This window comes from Lepidothrix coronata, unplaced genomic scaffold, assembly GCF_001604755.1.
Source record: "Lepidothrix coronata isolate B3197 unplaced genomic scaffold, Lepidothrix_coronata-1.0 Scaffold38, whole genome shotgun sequence".
Lineage (NCBI taxonomy): Eukaryota > Metazoa > Chordata > Aves > Passeriformes > Pipridae > Lepidothrix > Lepidothrix coronata.
In genome coordinates, this window is record NW_016690218.1 from 4853691 (window position 1) to 4866668 (window position 12978).

Consider the following 12978-nt stretch of genomic DNA (forward strand, 5'->3'; position numbering starts at 1 on the left):
GAAGGGTCAATGACCTTTCCCAAAATCTTCGCTTGCGAAGACTGGCCATTATTATTATATAAAATTCAAAACCGCTTAATTTCTGTAAGTGTCTGTTCTGATACTGTCACATTTTTAAATTTTATAGTATGAAAATTACATTCGTATTAAGTTTCTTTGATCTGCGTGTCAGATTTACTTTGAACGTGTTGCCGGTGCATTGGCTTTTAGACTTTTGGGGAAGCCGGATCCTTAGAAGTGGGAGAGTGCAGAGTCTTGGTAACTGGCTGCTGTGCCTGTAGCAATGGTCGATACAGGGTGGAAAGGGGGCAATACGTTTTGGTCGTAGTGTAGCTTTTCTTACCTGATTGTCCAGCAGACAGAGCCTAAGGACATAAATAGGTGTGGATGTGGAACCAGATGCTTTGTCCTCCTCGTAGAGATGGCTTTTTAATGACAGGTGAGTTTAAATAGTCTAGGTACAACTTCAGTTTCTGGTCATAGAATCATTACATTTGGAAAAGACCTCTGAGATAAAGTCCCACTGTTAACCCAGCACTGCCGTGTTCGCCACTAAACCATGATACCAAGTGCCTCATCCACATGTTTTTTGGAAGACTTTCAGGTATGGCGGTTCCACCACTTCCCTGGGCAGCCTGTTCCAATGCCTGATCATCCTTTCAGTGAAGAAATTTTTCCTTAATATCTAATCTAAACCTCCCCTGGTACAGCTTGAGGCCATTTCCTCTTGTCCTGATATTTGTTACCTGAGAGAAGAGCCTTCTACGGAACATAGGTTTATCAGTTATTTCCTAATCTACCACAGTCTCTTGCTAGCTTTTTAATTCAGTTGTGTTGCTTCATTTTGCTTCCCCCTTCATGTGTCCCAAGAACATGATAGTTCTCTTTTTTTGAATCCATAAATTCTTCAGGCAAGGCAGTGAGATTTATCGTTTTCTGCTACCTCCCAAATACTTGCACCTGTTCAATCCAAATTTCTGTCGCACTCATTAATAAAGCAGGGGTCTCAAAACTAATGTGTCTAAGACTTTGTGAAAATAGCTTCTGAGGTGGAGAAATGGGATTCAAATTAGTAGCTGTCTGAAGATAAAGGTACATTGTGAGTACACCTGTGTTACAAGACATCAGAGAATCCATATGGGAAAAGATTATAAGAATTTGAGTTTTATAATCCCGATGTTCAAGGAACTCTTTGATTTTTCTTGTGCTTTTAGCTTGTGATCAAGCTGGGTTGTGAAGACAGCAAAACTCATGGTTTTTTTCAGAATTGATGAGGCACAGATGCAGCATAAATTTAGCTACAAGAAACCCCTTACCTATTTAACAGGAAAAGGTACAGAACTAGAAAGGAAATATAAATGCAGCTGTTGGTTTGGTAAGAGATAATGCCTCTCCTTAAGAGCTGTGCAACTAAATTAACTTTCCCATCAGTGTGTGTTTGTTAAATATTTTGCGGGCAGCCAAAGCTCTACATTGTTACATGCTTTAGGTGGGAGGTGAAGACAAATGATACTTAATTTTCACTGAAAAAGTAAGTGCCCATTATTTCCCTTAGGATTTTCAATTTGAATATTAATACTGAACAGAAGCCGTGTGGTCTGTTTTGGAGCAGGTGAAAGCAGTTACTCTGTTTCCTGCAAACAGTACTTATATGGTCGGTTTTGGTGAGGGTCTGAGAGGAAAAGAGTCAGCCTTTGGTGAACTACATTAAAATTGCTTCAGATGAATGTAAAGGTCAGTGTAGGCAAACTAGATTTTCTTGTAGTAAAGTAGAATCTTCTCCTAGTGAGGACATTACAGTTTATTGCTAGCTGTGGGCTGTTGCTGTAAGTGCATTTTTATAGCCTTATGTGAGTCATACTAAACTGTGGCTCATCTTAATATTTTCTGTACCTCACTATGTTGTTCTACATTCATTGTTACAACCTTTGAAATTTCTTATCTTACTGAATATTGTTGATACTCACTGGTAATGTCTTTAATACTTCTTATAGTTATTTTTCAACTTGTTTCAAATGCAAATATTTTTGTTACAGTACCATCTGCAGTGATGATTAAAATTGCTTCATAGGTTTGGAATACAAGCTTGACAGCTGGTTGTGAACTATGGAGAAAGTTTCAAAACTGAGTTTGTCTGATAAATAATGCTATAATAGAAATATGCTCCTGAATTTTGAAGATAGGTTTGAGATTAACTGTTCTATCTAGTTGCTGCTGCCTTTTTTTAATTCTTCAATTATAGCAGGAGAAATGAGAGCAACAATAAAATGAAGCAAAAGAGGTGTTTTGAGTTTTCAGGAGAAGGAATTTTAATATGGACCACTGGCATGTGGAAAATGCAATGTGAATAAAAAGCTGAAGTGATTTGTGATTGTATTCTCAATCTGTTGCAAAGGAGCTTGCACAGTCCCAAACTGATCAAGTAATTCTCATAATCATTCTAAGGAAACATGTTGAAATAATTACAATATTGATTTGTCCAATCTGCCTAAGACATAATACAACCATGATAGTTATATTATACATTGAACCATGACTGCAGTTTTTAGGGTAAATAAGATCACTGCCCTGTACAAATCTTAATTCAGGAGTTGCAATGAAGAGACTTGATATTCAGTAGAAAAGATTAATTGCAGGAGTGCATAATATTCAAAGTCATAGTCTGCTGGAAATTAAGTCCTTTTACCGCTCAGGGCCTTTTAAGAATCTTGTTAACCCTTTATGTCAAAAACACTTAAGGGTGTTCACTCTTCTTGACTTTCGTCTTTTGATCTGGCACAATCTGTATTGACAGTATTTTGGCCAGAATTCAAGGCAAGAATTCAGGTATAAAAATCAGAGCTGGTATATTGTGTTTGATCTTGAAGTATTTTTGGAACTAAGACAACTTTACCACCTTACTTATCTGGAGTAAATTGGTATGTCCACACTAGGAGCTACATTGATTTTAGTGATACAGTTATCCATACAGATTAGGGATGCTGAATTGAAGGAATTAATCATAAACTATGGTGTAAGACATTAGTGTCCCTGTCTTTCCCTTTTGCTTTGTGCTGCAGGGGCACTGGCAGAATGGGCTGCAAGAAACGTACAGGCTAGTTCATATTCTGGCAGATTAGCAGAAACCTGTTCGTTTTGGGAGCTAAATGCAGGTTTAAGCCTACTGTTTCAGTTTTTGGTGCACCTCCAGTTCTGTCAGTTAGCTGTGAATGCAAAAGTCTGTGCCAGAAGGGCTGGGCAGGCAGCTGGGGGAATTGGTGTCTCAAATTAACCCAAATGTGCTGGAGTTTGCCTGTTTGAGTGTTACAGCTCCTGTTATATTAGTACAAAAGTCTTAGGAAGACCCTTAAATCTTAATGGTATCTCATTTCTGATATGAGCACCTGTGAGGATATATCTCTTCCTGTGGGTTTAATAGTAAGGCTAAAGGGGCCAGTGCCCTCCCCATTTTGCAGTTATAGCTACTGAGAAACAAGGACTGATATGTTCAGGCATCCTGTGTGTATTCCTACCACACAAGCAAGAAAACCTAAGCAAAAACCAAACACCTCCCTCACCCCCCCAAACCCTCTGCAGTAATTGAATCTTTGAAAAATCAAAGAAAGAATTAGTTTTACATCATTGTGCTGCCACATTTAGAAGTACTTTCTAGACTAATTGACTTCCACTTTTCCACTTTTCTCTTTCTGAATTTTCAGAAAATTGTTGCTTCATTTGGAATGCTTTTCCTCCTATGTTGCTTCTTTTGCTTCTGAGAAGTAATTTTGTGTGATTATGGATGTTTTCATTCTTGTGAACCAAATAGATTAAGGAGAAGCGTAGCATTCTTCCAGAGCTGTCTCACCACTTACAAGACAATATGATAACTGCTGTACTGAGAGCCAAAGAAAACATAAAATAAGGAGGGACTAATATGACTAGAGATTACAGCAGGACAGAAAAAGAGGGAGATAAGTGACACAGTAGTTTCAAGAATTTAAAATAAGCTTGTGTTTCTACCACTTTCTGTGCTTTTATTGATCTTGCAATTGAAATGTTTAAAAATAAGTCTTTCTGAAAATCGTTTAAAAGGAGAATATATAATTTCTTTAGGTAAGATATTTCATGAGCAGCTTGGATTTCTTTGTAAACGTGTTCTTTGGTTTTTCCATTAATATTTAAAATTTTTGTACCATGTGATCATGACTGTCTGTTCAGCCATCACCCTTAAGTACCTTTAACATTGAAGTTTGTGGTAAGTGACAGGGGGAAGCCGTGTGTCAAGGTTTTCTCCAAATCTACAGCACCACTGGGTATGGGTAGAAAGCTTTAATTCCACCATCACTTTATACTCTAAAATAAGTGAAAAGTCTTGCTTCTAAATGTCCTCTACATAATTTTCTGAGTATCTTCCATATGTATCAGTGTAATGCTGTAGAGAGCATCAACAATGTTCTCTGCTTTACCTCAGCAAAAGGGGTCTTCTGATGTTTCAATGTGAGAGTCTGGTCGTGTGTTTAGAGAAGGTTCACAGTCTTCAGAGAAGGATTAGAGTTCAGCAGCAATCATTTAATTTTTTTTTTCATAATTATGTTCATGTAATGCATGGGTGAACTTACTGAAGTATACTGAGTTAAAGACATGCTAAATGCTAGTGAAATTTGAGGTGGAAGGAGCAAAATATTCCAAAGGGATAAGGCCTGAATCAGTCAATGTGTGTGTTTAGGGATTTTTTTCCTTATGCAAGCACGTGATTCTATGGATGTAAGTGCTTACATGAGGTAGGAACTTTGCATTTAATACTCTAGAATTATTTGTAGCTGGTATTCTCTCAATTTAATGTAACTTCACTGAATCAGTATTTTTTTTAAAATCAAACAGAAATCAGCCATTTGGAAAGACAGAATTAAGAACAAAGTCATATTGTCAGAGTTACTGTCTTAACTTCATTTTGGCATTTAGGCAACATCAGGAGATAATTATCCTTAAAAATATTTTATAATAATGACGACTCTTAAACAGAACTCCTTAATGTACTATCAAGAGAGAATATGATATATTCCATTTCCCATTCGTGAATTTAAAATGTGCTCCTTACCTGCAGTTAGAGCGAATGGTCTTTGTTGATGCTCTTGCCGCATGGAATCGCTGAAAATCATGAAAGTGTGATGAGGTAAATTAAAAACAAACAATAATAGTGAGGCCAGAAACAAGTGGGGAAACACCTTGCCTGCCTCTTCTTTCCACGTTTGAGAAGATACCTTTTAAAAGCACTGTATGCTGATGTGTTGCAAATTGCAGAGGACTGGTTGGTGAGTTTTTGTCTCTTGGAAGAAATGGAATAATCTTTATAAGATGGACATTTACTACCTTACCTAAAGTGACCCAAATGATTTTGCCAAATAAAATTGTTATAGTTTATGCTTAACACTTCAGATTAATTTGTTGTTTTCTTGTGTATTTTCTTTTCCCTGAAATATTTAGGCATTTCAGTAGGACTATGGAGGAGCTGGTTCATGATCTGGTCTCAGCACTGGAAGAAAGTTCAGAGCAAGCCAGAGGAGGTTTTGCTGATACTGGAGATCATTCTAGAAGTGTGTCTTGTCTTCTGAAGCGACAGGCAAGGAAAAGGAGGGGACGGAAAAGGCGTTCATTTACCACCCATCATCCCTGGGAGACTGGTCACTGCTTAAGTGAAGGTTCCGATTCCAGTTTAGAGGAATCAAACAAAGACTACAGGGAGAATCATGCTAATAAGAAAGACCACAGTGACTCTGATGACCAGTTGTTGGTTGCTAAACGTAGGCCTTCCTCAAACTTAAATAACATCAGAGGCAAAAGACCTCTGTGGCATGAACCAGATTTGGCTGTTGACAGTTTGGGAAACAGAACTTTGCGCAGGAGAAGAAAGGTAAAACGGATGGCGATAGATCTGCCATCAGAAGTCTCTAATGCACTGACAATAACTCAGCAGCAGGATAACAGCAGAGATCAAGAAATGGACAATAACAATAAATCATACCAGCACCAAGAGTTTTCCAAGAGCAAAGTGAAAAAAAGAAAAGTATCTGCAGCTCGTCAAGGACCAGAAATCTTGGATGAAGGAGTTGTTATAGAAAATGAAGAAGTGAACCAAGCAAATAAGGACAAAATGGAATATGAGGAGCAAAAAGGCTCAGATGAGAACATGAGTGACAGGTTATTCTTTCTCTTTCTTCTTAAAGAAACTTTGGATAATATTTGCTTTTATTACAGATGCTTGTATTGGGAGTCTTTGGATTTTTTCTTAGTTCCAGAGTTAAAATTCTAGCATCAATAGTATCTGTTTTAATAAATTACTCTTAATTTTTTATGTACTGTTTTTAATATATATGAGTTGCTTAGGTTAAGAAATTCAGCATAAAATAGTCATGGGGCAGAGAAATAACCAAGAAAACAGTTTCTTGAAATAATACATTCTAATTGCTTCAAGATTAAGAATGACAAAGTATACATATGATTAATATGTTCTTTTCTGGATATTTCAACTGTTCGACAGTTCTCAGACAAGAATTAAGTGATTTTCCAATTTCTAGACATTGGTGCTCTGATTGTTATCTCTATTTGTCAGAAAGGTTGTCAGTGTTTAGAGTCACCATTTAGACAGTATGTTCTTATGTGGTATGGGCATAAAAAGTCTGCAGGTTGCCAAGGATATACATCATTTACGAAATGCAAAAACCAATTTACAGTTCAGAAACACCTGAGCTTACCATTAGAAAAATGGAGGAATGATGACCCTTTGGCAGTACACCTCATCCATCCATTCCAGACAGCAGTCATACTACAATGGTAATTGTTTCCAAAGTACTATTTTGACAACACAGTAAGGTGTAAGTCATTTTTCCACCATACACAAGGGATGTTAACTGCAGGGCCTGGTAAGCTTGATTATGTTTATTCCATGTGCCTGGTTCTGAATGCAGAAGTGTCAACAAGAAAGACACACATTAGAAGATATAATTTTAATCAATTGCTTGACAGCACTAGTGTTCCTGTTCTTTTTGGTAGGCATTTTATCTCTGAACTGGACGGGTAGAATTGAGATGCAGAGAGTATCCAGGGGTTTTGACCAGAGCAGACAGATTGGTTGCTGTAATAAAAACAGTGTTGATAAGTGACTAACTCCAGTTATTGACAGAAAAGTCCCAAGTCTTTTTATTACATACTAGCTTTGTCCCTCACCTGTGAACAATAAGCAGCTGAAAAAGCTGAATTAATCCCAAGCGTTAAACATTGTTCCCAGCATCTTAATTACTGGAGCAGAACTCACCCATGCAACACAGGAGTGTGTGTTGTCAGGAAGCCTTTAGCAAACTCTCTTCTTTGATGATACTGGCATTCTGTTACTCCAAGTTTGGTACCTAAAGGCAGGTGTTTAAAAATTTTCTTCAAGCTAGGAACCATTGCATAATTTATCATGTGTCCATAGTCTTGTCACTTTTTTATTTATAGATCTTCTGTTATGCTACAAGGATAACAGTTATTCAGCTCACAAATTCTGTAGCTAATTTTTGGGTGGAGAGGAGAGTGATCAATAAGGATCCCAAAAACTGAGCAACTCTCAGGTCAGACTGAATATCTTTTTTCACAAAAGAGATGTTATTGTTTTAAAAGTTGATCTTCCTCTTCAAAATGCTTTATGTTTTGTTACCCCGAATGATGCAGTTTCTCAAATCATACTTCAAATGCATGTATATGGCCCCAGTAAATTGTCTTTAAAACCATTCTCATCCTCCTACTGTTTTCTGCTTGTGCACATGGTTGAGTGATGGTCTGTCGTGTGACAGAATTTCTTCCAATGGTCATCTGTACCAATAAATTTGGAAATTACTGAATTAAAAAAGTTACATTTCATAGTGTGATTAGAAATCCACCATATCTAAGCCTCTCAGGTGATACTGCATCAGAATATTTTGTATGTGCATAATTTTAACTTGTTTTAATCTAACTTTACTTAAATGCAGTAGTGCCTTTATTGTCTGAGATCATTTAGACAGAAGAATTGGAAAGAACCAGCAAACTCTCTTAAGACTATGTTCTGAAAGTGAAAGCTGAGGTTTTAAAAGGGAGCATGAGATTGCACAAGATAGAGAGAGCTAACAAAGGATCTTGGATAAGATTTGCACTTCAGCAACACTTGCTGGAAGAGGAAGAATAAAAAGTACACAAAACTGCTCTAGTTTTGTTCTCAATAATGTGTGCAATAATATAGTTCGATAATTTTTTTTTTAAAAAAGGTAAATTTTTTTAGAAGTTTTTTTTGTTTTTTTTTAAAAAAACAAAGACGATAATTTTTAATGGGAATTAAATTGCTTGGTTCTAAAATTAGTGAGAAATTTTCAGTGTATACACGTGTACATATGACATTACTTGAAAATAACATAACACGTATTTGAAGTGCACATTAAAAATGCTATGACACTTCTTTTGCAGTCTTTTATGTCTGTGTGAGTGTTCAAAAGCCAAACACAGCAATAACAAGGTTTTAAGTGCAGGATTCAGGAGCAGTAGTAGGAATCTTCAGACTCTTAAAATGTCAGCATCTAAATGATCCTAGAGATGAATTCCTGTGATATTTGTTTTAAGCACTGAAAATTAGATTTTTGTGATCAGAGCCTGTCCTTTGCTCATCCTCACATATCCTGGGTGCTTAGCTTTTGACCAGTTTCAGCCAAATTCAGCAGTGTGTGGTGTTCCGGGTGATATTTAATCCCTGCAAGCTTTGGCACTTGTTTGTGTTTAGAGCGACTAAAGAGAGGGGAAATCTCAATTGCCCCTTTTGGAAAAGAGGCAGCAGTGAAACTCAGAGACAGCCACCCACCAGCCTGGGGTCAGTGGGAGCACAGCAGCTGGGCAGTTCCTGGGAACAGGACAAAGCCCACGTCTCATATAAGCCCAAGGTACCAGACAGCTTGTTTGTAACAGTAACCGCAAATGACAGTCATTTCCTCTTTGTTTCCACCAAGTGTAGAAATTAAGCTGTGAAAGCTTTTTGGATAGCATAGCTGTTCCTTCCAAGTTTTTGCTTGCATACACTATTTTACAGGACTAAAAGGAATCTGTGGCTTTTTTTTTTTTTCATGGAAGTCATGCTGGGAGCGGAATTCTCATTACAAAGCAAAGGAATTAGCAGTGTAAAGTGCAAAATGATATTAAAACTGAAAATAAATTCCATCATAACAGCTTTCATGTTACTTAGATATTAATGTATTAATTCCAGAGGTTTTGAATTTATTTAGTGAAATGACTGCCATGTAGCAATTATCTTGACTGTAATCCTTGCCCTATGTGACTGTGGCCTGAGGAGGGTGAATGCTGTAGCTGGCATGGATGGATATGACAGTGTTAGTTTGAGGGGGTTTTTTTCTGAAACTTTTTTTTTTAATTCTTTTTTTTAAATTTATTTTCAAGTGGTTATATTTTCATGCACTGATTAGTCCTTCAGTAAGAATTATTGCACAATTAAAATATCTTATTTAAAAAAAGGAAGGAGACTGTTCTCAAAATTGGAAGTTTTGGTAGGAAAATGGCTGAAATATCAGGGTTGAAAGGATTTATGAACTTTCATTTTAAAAAGTACAATTAAACAATAAGTGGACAAGAAAAATCTGGGAAAAAGGAATGTTTTTTCTTGTAGATGTGTGATGTAAAATTGTGTCCAATGAAATCTAAGGATAGTAAAGCCATCTATGTTATAATTAAAGTGAGGATGGGACGCTTGCTTGAAGGGAGTTACAAGGATTCACAGCATTAGAAAGTTCAAGTTTTGGTCTCCCTCATGAAAGGTGGTTCCATTCTTATTGCATGTGTGTCATCTTTCTTCTGCATAGGGCAATTGTGCAAGTGCTTAAGTCTGTTCTGATTATATTTTGTTTAAAAGAGAGTATAAGTATTGCTTATGCACTATGGGTAAGCCTAAGGTACAGCCAAGATTAGGACAACTTAATCTTCAAACACAGACCTGTGTCTATATAATATATATGTGTTTTAAAGAAATAATCACTGCTTTGTGTCTCCTGCTACCATATTGTGTTTCAAATCCTGTTGAGATGCCTCCCAGAGAGAGAGGAAAAGACCAAATATATGCTTATAATTAAACACAAATGAGACTAATTTTATATAATTCATATTACAAGCTTTAAAAAAAGGAGGCTTATTTTTTTGAGACATTAGAATTTAAAAGGCAATAATTTTCTGAAGTGTTCTAGTTGTTTAAAATAAAAATAATTTATCATTAGAAAGTAGCTAAAAATAATTGGAACCAGTTGACTTTCAAGTGTAGGATTGCATGCATATTGTAATATGAGTTAAGTGTAGAAAGGTAAACAGACCTAAAGTTCTTGTGAGTAGCTTGTATGAAACATCAAGGTTAGCCATACCACTTATAGCATGTACTCGAATTTGTGTGCTGAACAGAAGTATTTGGGTTTTTTTTTCAAATTCTTCTAGATCCCAATGTGAGTAAAATGTGATTAAATTTTGGTAAGAATATTATTTCTTTAAAAGAGCTACTCTCCTGATACAAAACAAAATAAAAGGTTTACATAAAAATCTTTTCATGTGAAACTCAACAAATTGTGATCTGTGTTGTTAAAAGTCCAGTCTGTTTTACTCTTTAGAGACGTGGAATATTGTTTGTAGCAATGTGTATAGAGCAAAGAACTAAATACCTATTCATGTCTTTGAATTTAGAGATGTATATGCATACATGATGTTGTAAACACATATTCTAATTTTAAAGCCATGCTGGAAGTCATGGAAAAGTAGACTACACCTTGCTTTGTTTTGTTAATATTATGATCATGGATCGTACTTATTTTCTTCAGGGTGACCTTTATTTTGATTTAATTGGCTACCTTTGTTATAAACTTTTTTCATTTTGTCAGAGTAGTATGTCATGAAACCTTAAGCAGTGTCTTTTCCAGAATATTTGCAAATGATGTTCAGAAAGGTAATTCCATTTTCAGACTCTTATATTTCATGTGCTGAAGGAAGGGGTTAGTCTGCCTTTGATTGAGACTTTTCCTATTTTATTGAGCAGTGGTGTTCCAGGATCAAGCTGAATTGCACAGCATAAGAAGGGAGCAGTGAGCATTTGATGGAAGCAGATAATAAAATGCATCAATTGTGTCAGCACCTCGTTGCAGTCACATCTGGCTTACTGTCAGGGTACCATTAGATTCCCATGGTTTTATGTGCCAAAAATAATACGCTTTGTAGTTAATGGAACCAGGATATTTGCAGTTTGATTAAAAAAAATCATCCTATTTTCTCTCCTATCTCTGTTGGGCTTAAGTTCAATCTGAGCACAGCCTTGTCTCCTTAAAATTTTACGACTGAAAGATCAATTGTTCTTTTGATCTGTTTCTTTCTCTCTCTTATTGCAGTGAATCCAGCAGTCTGAGCAGCAGTGATGCTGGTTTGTTTACCAATGATGAGGGAAGACAAGGTATTGAAACAATCTTTCCCTTCTCCACCCCTCAAACCACATCAGTTGAAATTCTGTAAGCGTTACAAGTTATTTCATAGGTTAATTACTATATTTCAGTTGCTATTACTGTTTTAATGAGTTGAAGTATAGCTTGTTTTCTGTTTTGCTTTTTTTTCGTGTTATCAGAGGGTGACCTGAATGCCTGACTCAGTCAAAAGCTGTCTTGAGCAGTAGTCTCTGTAATATGATATACTTACTTAAAACTTAAACATCTCCCTAAAAATCCATCTGTACTAAGTTTTAATTCCTCAGTTCCTCCAGTAATCTGACAGGACTCTGTAGTACTGCTTATCATACTATTTCTGAGGTGGCTTTTTTTCTTTCTTTTCCTCCAAATTGATATGGCAGAATTTCAGGATTTTATACTTCTTTTTCATTCAGTAGTTTGTTTGAAAAGTAGTTTCAAGCAAACTACTTTTTCAGCAGTCTAAGATTTAGACTAGAAGACGGATGCTGTGTAACATCTCCCATCTGAAAAAATTTTCTTTCATCTAAGATTCAGTAAAGATTCGAAATTTTCCTTTAGTATGCATAATGTTCTCACATATTTTTATATGATAGAACAATTGAGGATGGAAGTATAAGGTGGGTGTTTTTATCAGCTTTACCCTTTATTGCCATCTTTAGGTACAACACATTTACCTGCATTATGCATCTTAGTGCCCAGCTCATGGACTAGCAACTCACTGTCTTTGACAGTATACAAAAATGAGACAAAAATAATCTCTCAAGTTATTAAGACTTGCTTTTCTCTTGGAAATTTTAAGTTAATGGTAATGGAGGTTATTTTTGTATGTGGTTTGCCAAAGGCTACTTGAATGGGTGCAAGAAGACAAATCCTGGCCCATTCCACAAATGTAGGTTAAAGGAATGTTTGGGGGGTTTTGTTTGTTTGTTTTCTTTCTCTAATGTCTAATTCAGTCTCTTCTGGTTTTTGGGGTTTTTTTATCTTTTATTTTAACATTACAGTAAGGAGATGACTTAAAACAGAGGTGTTACCTTCCTTGCTCAGTCATAACTTGTGCTACACAAACTGTACCTCCCAGTCTGAGTATCTGGTTTCAATTGTGCTAACTCATAATTTTAAGAGTTTAGGCTCTCTTTGAAAGTTTAAATCCATCTCGTAACTTCAGTATTACAATTCTTTAAGTATGGGACAAGTCAAAAAGATGTGCTTTTGCTTCCCTATTGGAATTTGTCTTTTGACTTGCCATTTTTAAAATGTTTGGCATCTATATTTGTGTGTGAGATGACCTATCATATTCCTAATTGCATACATTTTTAAGTACCCTTCTGATACATTTGTATCAATAGGTTTGTCCTTAAATCCAGAATTAAATTATTTGAATCTTTGAGTAATATGGTTGAAAACATCTCAGTTGCTTTGTGGTTTTCTTATATATTTTGTGGGAAGATAAAATGGGAGGGATCAGTGACCAACGGTGTTCTTTCACTGGTGTGATGTT

At 36.1% G+C, this 12978-nt stretch overlaps 1 protein-coding gene across 1 annotated transcript in view; it reads left to right on the forward strand.

Annotated features, from left to right (window-relative positions):
- GPATCH2 (G-patch domain containing 2) overlaps window positions 1-12978 on the forward strand; it is a 120808-nt gene that overhangs the window by 4222 nt on the left and 103608 nt on the right. Inside the window, exons 2-3 of the mRNA XM_017812950.1 lie at window positions 5464-6177; window positions 11409-11470. Coding sequence (XP_017668439.1) covers window positions 5464-6177; window positions 11409-11470 — 776 coding nt within the window. The remainder of the gene's footprint in view (window positions 1-5463; window positions 6178-11408; window positions 11471-12978) is intronic.